This window comes from Aspergillus chevalieri, chromosome 2, assembly GCF_016861735.1.
Source record: "Aspergillus chevalieri M1 DNA, chromosome 2, nearly complete sequence".
NCBI classification, from domain to species: Eukaryota; Fungi; Ascomycota; class Eurotiomycetes; order Eurotiales; family Aspergillaceae; genus Aspergillus; species Aspergillus chevalieri.
Window position 1 is genome coordinate 215,065 of NC_057363.1, and position 15,894 is coordinate 230,958.

General features: G+C 48.8%; 5 protein-coding genes across 5 annotated transcripts; 2 read left to right on the forward strand and 3 right to left on the reverse strand.

Moving 5' to 3' along the window:
* ACHE_20092S (uncharacterized protein) lies at positions 1–1,287 on the forward strand (the record flags this gene model as incomplete). Its single annotated transcript, XM_043284356.1, has 1 exon — positions 1–1,287. The coding sequence occupies one exon, from the start codon at positions 1–3 to the stop codon at positions 1,285–1,287; it is 1,287 nt and encodes a 428-aa protein (XP_043133156.1).
* A 491-nt stretch (positions 1,288–1,778) lies between these two features.
* ACHE_20093S (uncharacterized protein) lies at positions 1,779–3,588 on the forward strand (the record flags this gene model as incomplete). Its single annotated transcript, XM_043284357.1, has 4 exons — positions 1,779–2,339; positions 2,409–2,608; positions 2,701–3,281; positions 3,356–3,588. The coding sequence occupies 4 exons, from the start codon at positions 1,779–1,781 to the stop codon at positions 3,586–3,588; spliced, it is 1,575 nt and encodes a 524-aa protein (XP_043133157.1).
* Positions 3,589–4,456: 868 nt separating this feature from the next.
* On the reverse strand, positions 4,457–5,089 carry ACHE_20094A (uncharacterized protein; the record flags this gene model as incomplete). Its single annotated transcript, XM_043284358.1, has 1 exon — positions 4,457–5,089. One exon carries the CDS (start codon positions 5,087–5,089, stop codon positions 4,457–4,459), a length of 633 nt encoding a protein of 210 aa, XP_043133158.1.
* Positions 5,090–7,611: 2,522 nt separating this feature from the next.
* ACHE_20095A (uncharacterized protein) lies at positions 7,612–9,332 on the reverse strand (the record flags this gene model as incomplete). Its single annotated transcript, XM_043284359.1, has 3 exons — positions 7,612–8,012; positions 8,062–8,373; positions 8,426–9,332. The coding sequence occupies 3 exons, from the start codon at positions 9,330–9,332 to the stop codon at positions 7,612–7,614; spliced, it is 1,620 nt and encodes a 539-aa protein (XP_043133159.1).
* A 3,221-nt stretch (positions 9,333–12,553) lies between these two features.
* On the reverse strand, positions 12,554–15,333 carry ACHE_20096A (LysM peptidoglycan-binding domain-containing protein; the record flags this gene model as incomplete). The annotated part of the gene is made up of 8 exons (XM_043284360.1): positions 12,554–12,684; positions 12,733–13,023; positions 13,077–13,305; positions 13,362–13,426; positions 13,488–13,967; positions 14,027–14,143; positions 14,195–14,673; positions 14,729–15,333. 8 exons carry the CDS (start codon positions 15,331–15,333, stop codon positions 12,554–12,556), a joined length of 2,397 nt encoding a protein of 798 aa, XP_043133160.1.
* Positions 15,334–15,894: the final 561 nt, after the last annotated feature.

The window sequence follows — 15,894 nt, forward strand, 5'->3', positions numbered from 1 at the left end:
ATGGAAGTGCAGGAGGTGCAATTGATGACCCCGCAAACTCATTGTACATTTCTGGGGCCACATGACGAGAGCTACAGTGGCCCGTTATCGGGGTCTGTGGAAATCATCATTGCCTCGTCTAATATCGACTCTTCCGGCTACCCCAAGCTCAGTATCAAACTTACACGCACGGTTGCATTTGAACGTCGATGTGCCGCTACGGCTCCTCGGCGTAGCAATGGTTTCTTTAAATGCTTGCGACGACGAAGTGCAAACCAAGCTCAGCTTATTCCTATCCGAGGGCAAAGTGCTTCGAGCACCGAGACAATAACCCAGTGTGATCTTTGGCACACGCAACACCACGTGGAGCATCATCAGGACCGGGGGACGACGAGCTTGAAATTCAATTTCGGAATTCCTGTTCCTTTTGATATCCCCCCGACGACGGAAACGGTGCTAGGGACCGTCTCGTATATGATTACGGCGACATCCACGTCCACAATTGGGACGACAGCAACAACGACGCGACCGATTCAAATACTACGGCGTGCTATTCCAGGCCATCCTCGAACTATTCAACACGTGCGAACCTTCCGCGATGATCGAATGAGGATATTTCTAGATATTACACCCAAGGAATCCCCCGGTCCGGGCAGCAAAGCTTCATATACCGCGAGATTATGTGCCAAACAGACTATCACGGAAGGGCCACGGACTGCGCAGCATGTGGTGATTAAAGAGCTGAAGTGGCAAGTTGAAGAAACGGCGAAGGCCTTATCGAAGCCCAGCCATCATGGGACTCACGATGCGATCTACCACAAGGAGCGATGTGTACGTCAACTGTGTCATGGGAGAGTAACAGGTCGGTGGAGCGCGACTGGTGGCCGCCCCAAAACCGAAGCGACAGATGACACGATTCAGATATCCTTTGATGTCAGCATTCCAACAAGCGCAGATGCCGTGGAAGTTCTAGAGATGTCTGCGGTTGACACCAAACAGACATGTCTCCTCCATCAAGGACCATGCGAGTGCCCTGCTCGCACACATATAGATGAAGAAAAAGCTGCCATCATTGCAAGCCACCAACTGAAGCTGGACATCATCGCGGGAGAAGACGTTATCGACCAGGAAACCGGGAAGCTTGTGGATCGAAAGCCCTTATGGAAGTCGTTCGGGGCCTTCTTCCCAATGCCGGTGTATGAGTTCATGACTTCACAGGAAATCCCTAACGCTGCCTTCCCTGCCAACGATACGCCTCCGATGTATGATGATGCATCGAACCCCCCCGATTATGATGTTTTGCGATAGATTCTTCAGCGAATGCAGTTTAAAGTAACTCCATTGTGACAATAGATCATTCGGGGCCACTGGACGATGCCTTCCGGATAAATTGGCCTAATCTGTCTAAATGTATCTTCTCATCCAATATATGTAGTTAGTTCTATGTTTTCAGTATGCACAGAGGGTCGTACAATTTTGTGCGGGCGGCTGGCGAAGTGGACCTCGAGTGGGAAAAAAATTCAACACCCCACCAGAATGTATTGTTTAGTGTTCTTGGCTCGGTCCAATAACGTCCACCTCCACGAACGTCGCTTATTACTGGTGTTATGTAACTTCTTAAGAAGCCCCGCTCGTCCTGCAACGATTAGAATTCATGATCGGGTTTCTTTTTCAAGTATTTCTTTCCATCGCGCCTACCTTTTATTGTGCCCACGGCGACACATGCAGACCATCACAGTACATCTTCCGATTGCGACAACATTATTCCATGAGCAGTACAAGCCCTACCGACAGCGAAAATGGCAGAAAATAAGATGGACAAGCCCCATGCAGATTCCAATCTAGAATCCTTAGGATACCGTCCCGAATTGTCACGCAACCGATCAACATGGCAGGTGGTGTTCATGTGTTTCATCCTGGCCTCCGTACCATATGGCCTATCGACAACCATGTCATATCCGATGGCAGGAGGTGGCCCCGCTAATATGTTCTGGGGCTGGGTGATCATATCTTTCATCATACTGTGTGTAGCGGCGTCTCTGGCTGAAATCACGTCGGTCTATCCCACAGCCGGCGGAGTCTACTATCAGACATTCGTCCTGTCGCCGTCGTGGTGTAGACGTGTTACAGCCTGGATTTGTGGCTGGTCCTATATTGCTGGAAATATCACAATCACCCTTGCTGTTAACTTCGCAACGGCGCTTTTTCTGGTTGAAAGCCTGAATGTATTCAAATCCTCAGAAGGTGTCGGCATCACTGAGGACTTTCAGGCTTATCAGACGTATCTTATCTTTCTTGGAATCACCTTGATATGCCACGCTATCCCTGCATTTGGAAACCGATGGCTGACACACCTAGAGGTATGAAGGAGTTCTTTTTGCTTTGACGTTATATCGTCATCTTTCTAATATGGCCCCAATACTGTCTAGACAATGGCGATCTTCTGGACCCTGATAGGAGTCTCAGCTCTTGTGATCACGGTACTTGTCGTCGCAGCGCATGGCAGGCGATCTGCTGAATGGGCCTTCACAGGGTTTGAACCGCAGTCGGGCTGGCCGGATGGCTGGTCTTTCTGTATCGGTCTGCTACAAGCCGCCTATGGCCTCTCGGCCTCTGGCATGGTCACCTCGTGGGTTTCCTTATCCATCAGAAAAATAAGATAATATAAAAGAAAAAGTAAAAGAAAAAACAGCCTAACCCAATGATTGAAACAAACAACAGAATGTGTGAGGAAGTCCATCAACCAGCAATCCAAGTTCCAAAGGCCCTCGTTGGAGGCGTCATCGCCAACTTTTTCGCAGGGCTCTTCCTTCTCATCCCTCTCAACTTCATCCTCCCCGACATCGCCATGCTTGCAAACCTCGCCAGCGGCCAACCAGTCCCCACGATCATCAAGTCCGCCACAGGAAACTCCGCCGGGGCCTTCTGCCTTCTCATCCCCCTCCTCGCCCTCGGTATTATCTGCGGCGTAGGCTGCGTCACTGCCGCATCTCGATGCACGTGGGCGTTCGCTCGGGACGGCGCTATCCCCGGTTCAAAATGGTTTAGGCAAGTCAATACGCGGCTGGAAGTGCCGCTCAATGCGATGCTACTGGGCATGGTCATCGAGATACTTCTGGGGCTTATATACTTCGGTTCCGCGGCGGCATTTAACGCATTTTCTGGCGCGGGGGTTATATTCCTGACACTTAGCTACGCGATGCCTGTTGCAGTATCCTTGGTCCTGCGACGTCGGAAAGATGTCAAAAATGCCACTTTCAATCTTGGGGTGTTGGGTATATTTTGTAACGTGATCTGCCTTGGTGAGGAACTCCTTCCGCTTATTTGCCATGTATCCAGAGTATCCGATCGAGTCTAACGATATTTGAAATCCCAGCGTGGACCCTCCTTGCTATTCCACTCTTCTCCATGCCGACCTTCAGCGCAGTGACCCTCGAGGATATGAATTATGCGTCAGTTGTCTTTGTCGGATTTGTGGCTGTTTCGGCCGTTTGGTATTGGATATGGGGCCATAGGAACTACGCAGGACCACCGACAGAAACGGTTGAGATGGCTGCTGAGTGTCTGGATGACGTGAATGCAATGGACAAGCCCACGGAATTGCCGTGATACATTTCGTGAAGTAGTTACGCGGGATACAAGTGCCGCAGCTTTCAGATCCGCTTGGTGGTCAGAAAGCAGTACTAAAATGCAAAGTGAAATATGACAATGTCTACCTACCGGCACAATGGTAGATGAGATAGTACATAGACTCTCGACGCGCGCTGTTGCACCCCGATGACCCGAAACAATACGAGACTTAGGAGAGAACCTCAAAATTTGACCATGCAAGTCTGAGATGGGAATATCAACGCTAGAGTCAACCTCCCTGTGAACTGGTCAGTGACACCAGACTATCAGGATACTGACTCCATCACCTCACGTCACAGATGAAGTCCTTCTAGAAGCAATGAGAGGTGGATGATTTTCAAGAAACTGTTGTCTTTTTGTCACATAACTTTGGGCACCACTGGGCGTATATTCTATCTTTTAGCTCTACTCCGTCGAGACGGCGAATTACTAGAAGCGGTATAGCGTGCCTGTTTAGGCTTACTGTATTGTTGCCGCTTGGCATCGCTGTGCGTGCTCTATAAAGTCGCCCTCCATCGCTGCTTCAACGAGGAATGCCCACTCAAAACACTATTTAGTGGCCCATTGGGCTATTCATACACTGTGTTCCGCCAAGCTACCTCACTGTACGAAGAGGAAGTGGGAGATCAACAGTTATCACGGGCTCAGAATATACGCGTGGGAAGCGGGTGGATACTCGGTACTTCTGTCTCGAGCACTTCAATATTCCACCACCATTTGTCTAATTTATCTAGCTTTACTAAGTCAACTGATAAAGGACAGTCCCAAACTATGACAATGAAGGAGCGTTCTTGAAATATTCGATTTTCTATAATGGCAATTATCTGGGTCCTTTTGTTCTCCGGTGTTAGCCGCCGTTGTCTGAAACATAAACCCTCCCCTCAAACGCGGCCAGTGTGGACTGATGAAACCCTTTTGGATCAGAAGTACTCAGTGCAAGATTAGACGGCTTCAGCCCCGGGAACGACTGGGGAAACGCCCACTCTCGTGGCTGGTCGCTGAGGTTTGCGACCGTTAACGAGGTTCTACCACCCGCAGCCTCTTTGAGGAAGATCAGCAAATCTTCATGTTGTTCAATCGCCTGGAATTGTCCATAAATGGCTAGATCTTTGTACTGCTTTCTGAATCGGATCACGGCCTTCCAAAGCTCAAGGACACTTCCTTTTCTACCCAATTGGCTGGTAACATTGATTTCCCGATAGGCATCTAGCACGCGCATCCACGGGGTCACGGAGGCAGCACAGAAACCTGCATTGGCGGAGTCTTCCCATTGCATCGGCACTCGAGCATGGTCACGAGCTACCTTTTGCAGCGCGTGTAATGCTTGGTTTAACGCCACGGGGTCACCACCCGTATGCTGCCAAACTTTGTTGTAATGGTTGATAGAGCGAATACACTTGTATTCTTCTACGGGGTAGGAAGGCGGCGCACTGACCCTACCGATCTCCTGGCCCTGGTATAGGAAGAGGGTACCGGTCATCGTCGGCGTTTTCCTGGCGTAAGGTATGCTCCCGCGTTTTGGCCGCCGAACCCTTTACCTTTGGGGTCTGGCAATTTTGGCGGTGCTCTTGCTGGTGATTGGCAGCCTGGGTGTCGCCAAGTCTGAGCACCAGTCCCAGTCACTAACTCCCAGCAACGTGAGCAGTGAACTAGGTTGGGCCATTGGATCTATGTTACTCGTCTACACATTCTTTTACGACGTCACCGTCGGTCCGAATTCGCTCGTGGCTGAGATTCCTTCTGTGCAGCTGCGTTCGAAATCAATTGTGCAGCACGCATGACCTACAATATTCTCAATATTGTCAGCAACATCATCACGCCCTATATGCTGAATCCGTCAGGCACTGGGGTGCGAAAGCGGGATATTTTTACGGTGGGACATGCGTTTTATCCCTAGTGTATACCTATTTTTGTATTCCCGAACCCAGTGGTCGCACATATGCAGAACTGGGCATCTTGTTCCAGCGTAAGGTCCCAGCGCGACATTTCACCAACACACCCGTTGACCTTCCCGACATGAGGGAGCTGGACACACCCTCCCCCAAGGTCGTGTGAACTGCCGAAAGAGAAAGTCGAGAACAATGTATAGTTAACTTACAGGTTGTGAATTATGTAACTTTGTTAGCACAATTTACCTACCCAGTGGGGTTTTCTTGGTGCTTAAGATTTCTCAACTTTCTGCTCAGTGAGCAAGTTGAAATGGTTTATGGTTACCATGGTAATCTTGGGATGTAGATTTATACGTGACCAAAACATGTGTAGCCCCTGGCAATGGGCGGAGAGCAGCAACCGAGGCCCATGGTCCCTGGGACAACACCTCGCTCGACAATATCCTACCAGCGAACCCATCCGAGGGCTTTGAAAGCACGATATAGGCGACCAGTAACCAGTTCCCAGGTCGAATAGGGATGTTACCAGGTCCAGATGCCGTAGCAGCCGCACAATCGCTCTCTTCTGGACTGGCAATTTGGTCAAACGGCTCAAGATTAGAGAATGGCAGATGTGGAGCAGGAATTGAACCAGGAGGGTCCTGGAAGACCAAGGGTGTTACGACATACAGCGCAGGGTATGTCAGCCTGTCGACTAGATAGGGGAAATAGCTAGAAGGTGAGGTATATTGGATTAACGATGACAGCTGGATTGGCTACAAGACTGATCCTTGAGGAAGGAGAGCTAGATACAACATGTGCGGTCCTCTCAACCCCCTCCGGGTCCACAAGGCCCGGTGCCCTAACCAGGGGTATGCATCCGGCTATCACAACCCGTAATTCCCGTTCGGGAAAGTCTTTAGCCCTTTCGGCGGCGGGACCCGTAACAAAGGGGAGCCCATTAGGTAAGGGGTATGAGGCCTTTGACGCAGAACTTCGTGGAGTCATTCAGGCACTTCAGGTAGCATGGAAAGTGGAAGATCAGAGACCAGTCACTATCCTGCTGGACTCCCAAGCCGCCATTGCGAGGCTGCAACATACCCAGCCAGGGCCAGGTCAAGCATTAGTGATCCAAGCACATGCTATAGCCAAGAGACTACACGCCCAGCGTCGCCAACCCACCATCCAATGGGTTCCGGGACACGCAGGGATAGAAGGTAATGAGAGAGCTGACCAGGCAGCAAAGCAGGCCGCCAGTAAGCCTCCAGGAAGGGGTCCAAGAGAGATCTCTCTGGCCTTTGCCTGTAGAGCTCGAACAGAAGCTGTTACAATACAGAAGCAAAGATGGCTCACTAAGGAGCTTGGTCAGCGATCACAACAAGGTCAACGAATGTACAGGCCACAGAAGAACTGACGGCTTGACCCAACAGCTGCACTAGCTCCCAAGCACCTGGCAAGCCGCTATTTTTAACTGAAGTCAGGACATGCAGCCATTGGAACGTATTTACATCGGATTCATGCCGGGAAGATGCAACTTGTCAGGGATGTGGTTCTCCAAGGGAGACAATACATCATCTTCTCTATGAATGCCGGAAATGGCGATATCAACGAAACAAGCTCTACAGGGATCTGGAGATGGACGGGGTTATGAAACCCACTGCTGCAGAGGAGTACCCGCAATGACGGCTTTTAGGAGAGCCCAGAGCTACTAGGGCGTTGCTACAATTCTTGGCCACACTAGTGTAGCTCTATCCCGGACGCACCTACAGTGGACGGCAGAAAGGGCCCGGAGGAATGAAGAATGGGGACTGGAAGCGTTGGAGGGGGCAAGTAGAACAGGAGAAGGGTAGCAGGGAGGGTAGCCTGAGCTGAATCTCAGCCTAGGCCACCCTCACCCCGTTACGAAAACACAAGGAGAGCACTGGGCTCGGAAGCCCTGCGCATACAGGTGGTTTGGGGCGAGGAATAGGATCGGAAAGATTATAGAAGGGGGGTATTACCTCAAAAACTTATAGGGACAAGAGGCTGAGAATTAGCTACTTACCTCGAGTTCATGGAATATGGTCTGTCATAGCTTTAGGGCTCGATATGGACAATAAACTTGATTAAATGATAATATGACCTGGTAGTGCGACTAAGGCCATTGGTCCAGCGAAACAGACCAAGTGTCCCGGAACTCATTCGCCTTCTCATCTTTCAATCCCCAAGCAGATATAACCTTCTCCCCCATCTTATACTCCCACTCAGTGCTGATCTTCAATGTAGTCTTGTCTGTCGTCATATCTCTCCCGAACTCCAAATATTCGTGACTTCCCCTCTCTCCAATTTCTCCTCGGAATGAGAATTTCAATTCCCGCAAGCGTGGCATCCTTTGCACAGCGAGGCCCATTGACTCATAGAGCCGGTCGACTTCATAGCTCTTGATGACTCCTCGTTGAGCATAATATTCACTGTCGTACTGCCATGGCTCAAAAGAATCTTCTTCCAGATCCCCTTCCCAGTCTTTTTCGGGATCATTGTCGATGATCCATTTCCCTTATCAGGTTAATAACAATATCACACGATGACACCTGAAAGAACATACCATCAGCTGTATACGGAGGGGCCTCTAGAACCTTGACGACCTCCAGGTTTGGCCAATATAGAGACTTCGCGTCGACCTTCTCTTCTGCTACAGGCCAGAATAATGCACTGCTGATTCGGACACCCTCGAGATGCAGTTCCCGGAGTCTCGTGCTGAGAGTTCGAAAGGCAATAGAAAAGTCATCTAGTCCTTCTGAAGAAATATAATTGGCTGCATTGTGAGCGGGATTAATTGATAATTCACGTTGGGCTGAGATTGAATATGTGAATGTGTCTACTGATTCAGGGACCAGTGATAGATGGTCGACAACCTCTGCATCGCATAAATAGTCTGTACAATATCGATAAATGAGAATGGGAAATACCTTGTCGCTGATCAGCCAAAGCCTGTAGAGCTCCTCGTGGAACAACTCGACCCTCCCCGCTAGAAACATGTTGAACATGGGGAAAGTGACTCAGAAAGCGAAAGAAAGCTGATGGTCGAACATTGCTGTCTCTAACTTCGTGTAATCTAAAACATGTAATATACGGCAGAGTGGGCACATTCTGAATAGCATCTGCAGTCAGATGCAGAAGATTAGGGACTTTACCCTTTCTCCACAGCTGGTCGAGATTCAGAGACTCCCATTCCTCCTGCTCGATCTCTTCATCGTCACCAACATCAAGATAATTGTCATCACTCAGCCACAGCGACAATTCCATATTGGTCTGATGATCTTTCCATGCATCTAGTAGTTCAAATAGATCAATAATAGAGCTTTGGCATTGTTGAAGATACCAATCTGGAAGAAGCTGTACACGGACGTCATCATTCCCCTGAGTCTTTGCATGCAGTTCCTGCGTATTGATCTCAGGCGACCAGAGGATGTGTCGAATATAACCCGCTCTCGCGCGTCGGTAAGAGTCACCGGACGTGAGCTCCTTCAGCTGTTCAAGCGAGCCTTTCTTGCTGATGTTGATCTGTTGCCAAATCATGCGCTCCACGATTTCTTGCCATTGTCGCGAAACGATCGTGTATTGGGCGAGTTTTGCGGGCTTTGCACGATTCCCAAATGGACTGCGCGGTTTCTTTGGTGGTGGTGCATCTCTTATAAGAGTAACAATAAGCTGGATCACTTCAGCTGGAAGAGAGACCATCTTCTCCATATATGTTGGAGGGATCTGCCGGGAAGTTGTGGGTGTCGCGTGGTTTTTGAGGGCGGAAGTCGAGGATCGCAAGATGTGCGCTTGATTTTTAGTGCGGGGATCCGATGTTATGCCGAGACAAGCCATTCATTATGAAATCTTTAAAGAGGATGTTATTGATTAATGTCAATAAAGTGGAGGAAGATGGTGATAAAAAAAGGTTAATTATCAGAAGGGTTGAACTGTTTTATCCAGACTTTTGTTGAAGATGTTCTGTAATATATATGTATCGCAGCAGAATATTCCGGTGGCATATCATTGGCAAATGGCTTGGATAACCGACCATGGCAATATGAATTCAAGAAGGCATATGAAAGATAGAGAATGATCTATCCTAGCATTGCTACTTCATGTTAATGGTACCCAACTGTCCCAACATGAGGAGATCAACCTCATCGTAGTAAATGAACAGAACTGTCAGAACAGGCTGTATAACCGCCATCAACTGATTCCCTCGACTCCTTGTTCTTGTGCTCTCTGTCTTGAAGTAGCCTTTAAAGCCCACCTACAATTGTTGGAATGTGTATTACTTATCGCCATAGACTCTCGAGGGAATCGACGTCGAGAGACGTATGACGGTTTCGTGCGACAGGAGCCTATTGGTAGACCGTGTGAACGGGATTCTAACATGGGGAGAGGAAGGAAAGAGGCAGGCCTGCCAGCGAAGAGCTCCTAGTGTGTGCGAGAGGTTTAAGCGATGCTGAGTGAACATCCTACGCCAAACAGGCCACAGCTAGCGAGTGTCCTGTTCCATGACAAGACGTTCGAGACTCGAGAGCCGCGGAAAAATTCACCTTGTTTCGTCTAAGCACCTTGACTACTCGCTGGGGCCTCTTTAATCTTCATAGGTCAAGGAGAAGTTATTAGGATGGAGTTGGCAAAGAGAGTTCTGTTTGGATGGACGGGCCGACGGGGCAGATTCTGGCAGAACATGTCTAGTAAGAATCCAGTCGAAGCACCCCAAAATAAGAAGGCGTCTCGAGCATATTGATCCCTGAGGGCTTGAATATTTAGTTCTTGTCGAGGAAATCGGTCGATTGAGTGTATCCTGATCTCGACAATTTTGTCAGCCGTGTGTGACTGTGATTCGGCCTGAAGCAATCACACGTAGAATGTGATATTGACTTACTCCCATCCCCACAACATAATATTCAAAGTTTCTTCAGCTATTTGAGTGGCTTATTATTGATAATATCTGATCATATATCTTTTCCAGCCAAATGCCGTATCCTTTCTAGGAAACTGTCCCCTCGCTCTCCTTCAGCTTTTGTGATAACTGATAAAAAATATCCTGTAGCTTTTCATACACTGTATAAATCTCATAGTTCCACTATAACCCTTAGAAGCTCCACTGTGAGTATCTTGCTTCAGCTGCTTCAGCTTCTGGGCCCCTTTGTTTGCTATAAGTGGTTCAAAAACCCGCGTCAACAGCCACCGACCCACCGCGCCCCCCAGGTAGGGACTGCATGGAGCAATGGAATTAATATTCCCCATGTATCAAGGCTTGGTATAAATGTAGAGCTGTCACATTAAAATACTATTTAGAGAGTGACGGGCAAGTAAGTGCTGGTGATCCGGGTGGCTGGTAAACGAAATAGCATTTAGGTTATTACATTGCGGCTCAAGGATATGAGAATGATGAGTATTGTTAATAGAAAGATTTTCTATGTTACTGGTTATTTGAGAGAGTGATGTGGATTTCTCTGGCAGTAAGTGTAAATAGTTCTATGTTGGTACCTGAATGAACTGGGCTGAGAGAAACAACCGAGGCCGATGGTCCCTGGGACAACACCTTGCTCGACAACTAGCCAATATTCTACCAGTGGACCCATCTGGGGGCTTTGAGAGCACAACACAGACAACCAGTAGCCAGTTCCCAGGCCAAATAGAGATGCTACCAGGTCCAGAGGCCCTAGTAGCAGCGCAATCTCTCCCTCCAGAGCTAGCAATCTGGTCAGATGGATCAAGATTAGAGAATGGCAAAAGTGGGGCAGGGATTGCTTGGCGAGAACCGGGAGGAACATGGAAGACCCGGGGGTTCCCATTAGGCAAGGGATATGAGGTCTTTGATGCAGAGCTTCTGGGAGTTGTGCGAGCACTCCAGTTAGCAGAGAAAGTGGGGGATCAAAGACCAGTCACTATCCTGTTGGACTCCCAAGCAGCCATTGCAAGGATGCGACACACCCAGCCAGGGCCAGGTCAAGCATTAGTGATCCAAGCACATGCTATAGCCAAGAGACTACATGCCCGAGGTTGCCAAACCACTATCCAATGGGTGCCGGGACATGCAGGAATAGAAGGGAATGAGAGAGCTGACCAGGCAGCAAAACAGGCAGCCAGTAAGCCACCAGGAAGAGGCCCAAGAGAGATATCCCTGGCCTTCACCTGTAGAGCCCGAACAGAAGCCATTATAGCACAAAGGCAGAGATGGCTCAGCAAAGAACTTGGACAGCGATCCCAACAAGGTCAACGAACATACAGGCCACAGAGGAACTGGCGGCTCGACCCAGCAGCTGCAATAGCTCCCAAACACCTAGCAAGCCGTTATTTTCAACTGAAGTCAGGACATGCAGCCATAGGAACATACCTACATCGGATCCAGGTCCGGGAGGATGCAACCTGTGAGGGATGCGGTATATCAAGGGAGACAATACACCATCTTCTCTTTGAATGTCGGGAATGGCGACACCAACGAAACAGGCTCTACAAGGACCTGGAGACAGACGGAGTTATGAGGCCCACTACGGCAGAAGAATACCCACAAGGACGACTCCTAGGAGAGCCCAAAGCTACAAGGGCATTGCTACAACTCCTAGCCAGCGCCAGCATAGCTCTACCCCGGGCGCACCTACAGCAGACGGCAGAAAGGGCCCGAAGAGATGACGAATGGGGACTGGAAGCACTGGAAGAAGCAGTTAGAACAGGAGAGGGGTAGCAGGGAGGGTAGCCCAAGGCTGAGAGTCAGCCTAGGCCACACCCATCTTGCTCCAAAACACAAGGAGAGCACTGTGCTCAAAAGCCCTGCGCATACAGGCGGTCTGGGGCGAGGAAAAGGATCGGAAAGATTATAAAAGGGAGTGTTGTCCCGGCAACTTATAGGGACAAGAGACTGTAGAATAGCTGCTGGCCTCGAGTCCATGAATCATGGTCTATCATAGCTCTAGGGCTCGGTATGGACAATAAACTTGATTAAATAAATAAATAAATACCTGAATGAACTGGCCATAGTCATATTGAATCAGTAGATTCTGAAATTACCCCATTATTATCGCCAGTAATCCTAGATTCTCGTTTCAATGGTCGATGATTTACAACACGCCAACACAGTATGCATACCCGGGCCACAGTCCACTACAGTCGCCATCCAAAGCTGGGTTCCATTCATACAATTGATTCAGCGTGATGCCTTCTTCCGCAGCCATATCATAGCAGTAAACACCTAAAGAATGTTAGAATCAACCGTGGGGTCCAAAGGGCGATAACTCACCGTCAGCCTGCATCAAGTACTTGTTACAAGTACAGGGGATTCCAGTTTGGGTTGGACCTGGGGCTGTCACAGTTGCGCAAGACGAGGCAGCAGATGTGGTGGTCATGCTGGAAGCCGAGATTGTTGTGGTCGCAGATACCGTGGTCGGGACTGTTGTAGAAGATGCTACACCGACGCAGTACGCATAGTTCAGCCATAGACCACTGCAATCGCCGTTGAGAGCTGGATTCCATTTATAAAGTTCATCCAAAGTGATTCCATTTTCAGTCGCAATATCTTGGCAATAGACCCCTGTCACTTGTGAGTTTATCTGGGAGAAAAGAGAATAACAGAGCAAGACTTACCATCTGTGTTGTGCAGGAAATATTTGTTACAGTCGCAAGGAATACCAGTCTGGGTTTCACCAGGTGCAGTAACCGTGGCACTGACACAAGTCAAAGCGGAGGTTGATGTAGCAGTAGCTGCGGGTGTCGAAGAGGAACTGCTGATGTACCGAGAGTCATCATATCCCGTACCTTCAATGCAGTAAGACGTATTAAGCCAGAGATTTGAACAGCGGCTCCCGACACTTGGCTATGGGAGATCCCGAATTAGCTTATTATATCAGAGTAAACTTGGAAAAATCTTACATTCCAAGCGTAGAATGCGTCGATAGTGATGTCCGCGTACGCAAGAATAGTATTGCATGCAGTTCCTGCAAACATGGTATCAGTAATGAGATAGCCTGAAACTAACGTCAAACGAGGAGAACTTACCGTTTCCTGTGTCGTACCACGAATAGCAGGCTGTGGTAGCGTTGGGAGCCGCATTGGATGGAGTGTCTGCATAAGGCTTCGTTTCATTGACTGTAACCTGACCGAGATCATAACCATCTCCAAGCAAAGTACAGTACCGAGTGTTATTGGTCAGCATGCAGTTGTAAAATTCCACAGATGGGTTCCAGTTGGCAAAATCCAAAGTGGATGCGCCACTGGCAAGCCAGTTGCACGGGATTGATCCGTAAGTGTTGTCTTCATACTCCTCGCAATCCAGTCGGGTGCCATTTGCCAAGTGTGCGGTGGTGGGAATGGCAATTGGTGTCCAGGACGTGATGTCCGTGGCATCAGGCAGATCATCCCATGCAGTGGGTGTTCCTGTGATCTGTCCGGTATAACGGGAGATCGCGGTTACGGAGCCAGTAGCTGTAGCAGTTGAATACCCGGAATATGTTTCAATATTTCCTACTGGCTGTATACCTGATGATTCACGTAGATTAGCCTCGAATCTTTGATAAAAAGATATGAAGAACCCATACAGTAGCTATAGTTGAGGTAAAGGTTGCTACAGTTCTTGTTCAACTCGGGGTTGAGAAAGAGGAAATCATCAAGGTTGATTCCTTGGGCCATCGCGATGGCTTGGCAGTAATCATTATCTAACAATCAAATCAGTATGTAGGCTTCACACTCGCAGAGTGCAAAATTACCATGGGTTGAATAGTATTTTCCACAGTAGACATTCGTTCCCGCAACTACATTAGTTGGGATGGGAGCAGCAGTGGTAGCCGTCGCTCCGATGGGACTCATAGCATAAGTGTTGACTTCTGATGTTGCATTTCCAGGATAGCTGACACAAATCTCGTGGCCAACAAGAGTGTCAAAGTTGCTGCATAGTGGGTTCAACACCGGGTTCCAGGTGCGGAGCTGGGTGATCGTGATGTTATACTGTGAGGAAAGGCTCATGCATGTATCGTTCAGGGATGCCGAATGTGTCTGACAATTTCCACTCACACAGAGAGTTCCATTGCTAGGGAAGTTTGCGCAGCCACTCTCGAGGCCATTCTCAATCAATACTTTCCATGTGCTGACATTGTTTGCAGCAGCAAACGTATCGCAGGTGTCTCCTGGCTGAATCGTAGCACTTCGCTCACTGCAGACAGTTGTAGTCGGGATGGCAATTGCTGAACTGAATGCTCAATTAGATTCGTGTCATGAATATAAGACATTGGATGTAAACTTACCTTAGAACAACTGAAGTGGCAGTCGGAACACTCAAAGTCGAAACCCCACAGTTTGAAGTCAAGGAGCTGAATTGCTCTGCCAGGTCATCGTTATAGAAATAGCCGTTGCTTATCTCCGCCTGGAACATTTGCAGACCACATTCATCGCACTCATCTTGACTATCAGTGGACTTCAGGTGCAGGTAGCAGTAATTTCCTTGACTGTCCTTCAAGCACCGCTGGTCATAATTGGTGAAATAGAAGTCCGGTAGCACAATAGGATTGTAGACTCCAGAGCTACCGACATAACTGGTCGAGTTCCCCCGGTCATCGTATTCATCGCTGGCGCATGCCTTTTGAACGGCCTTTCGATAGCTGGCAATGGAGGTCTTGCACTCGTCCGTACACATGGAATCCAAAATGTCGCTTGTCAGATTGACCGTCAACTTGTACATGGTATCACCAGTCTCGATGAACGAGCATGACAAGTTCCCTGATAAAGCGGTGGCACATTCTGAAGATAGCGATGTAAACTCTTCAGGAGTATAAAGCTGCATCTGCGCAGCCGTGAGCGCTGTCCTCGAGGCCAGGATGGCCAAAACGGCGAGCGTAGATGTTGGTCCCATCGCTGTGCCGGTGAGTATGATTGAGGCAAAAGGCTGAGATGATATGACTTTTGAACATTCTCTTCTTTTGCTTTCATCAATCCACAAGGCGCCCAACTCGGACACCTTCCCCTTTCACCGAGATAGCCGACTCATCGATTTCCATATGTCTCGGATTCATTTAATAGAATTCATGCTTGAGATAGTTCCGGCCGAAATCCGCTCAACAATCCTGCATCTGCCAGGGTCTGGAAGTTTGCTCGAGGTGTAGCGTGATTGGCTTGGCAAATTTTTATCTCGGTCAGAGCAAATACGATATTTCGACAGGGACCCGGTTCGCGGTGGCAAATTGAACAGTGCTCCATATTAGCATAGATTGTGCCTGACTAGTGCGACTTCAGCCAATCGGGCGAATCGGTGCTTGTTAGCGACGGGTACTAGAGATCCTAGATTACAGACCATGCGACAAACCGGTGCTACTTGACTTTTTATCCCCCACTTAGAATTGATACTTAGACCTCCTAAAGTTGAGTTTTCTCGTATCGATATTTGAAGGCAACGCTTCCAGAAACATAGCCAATC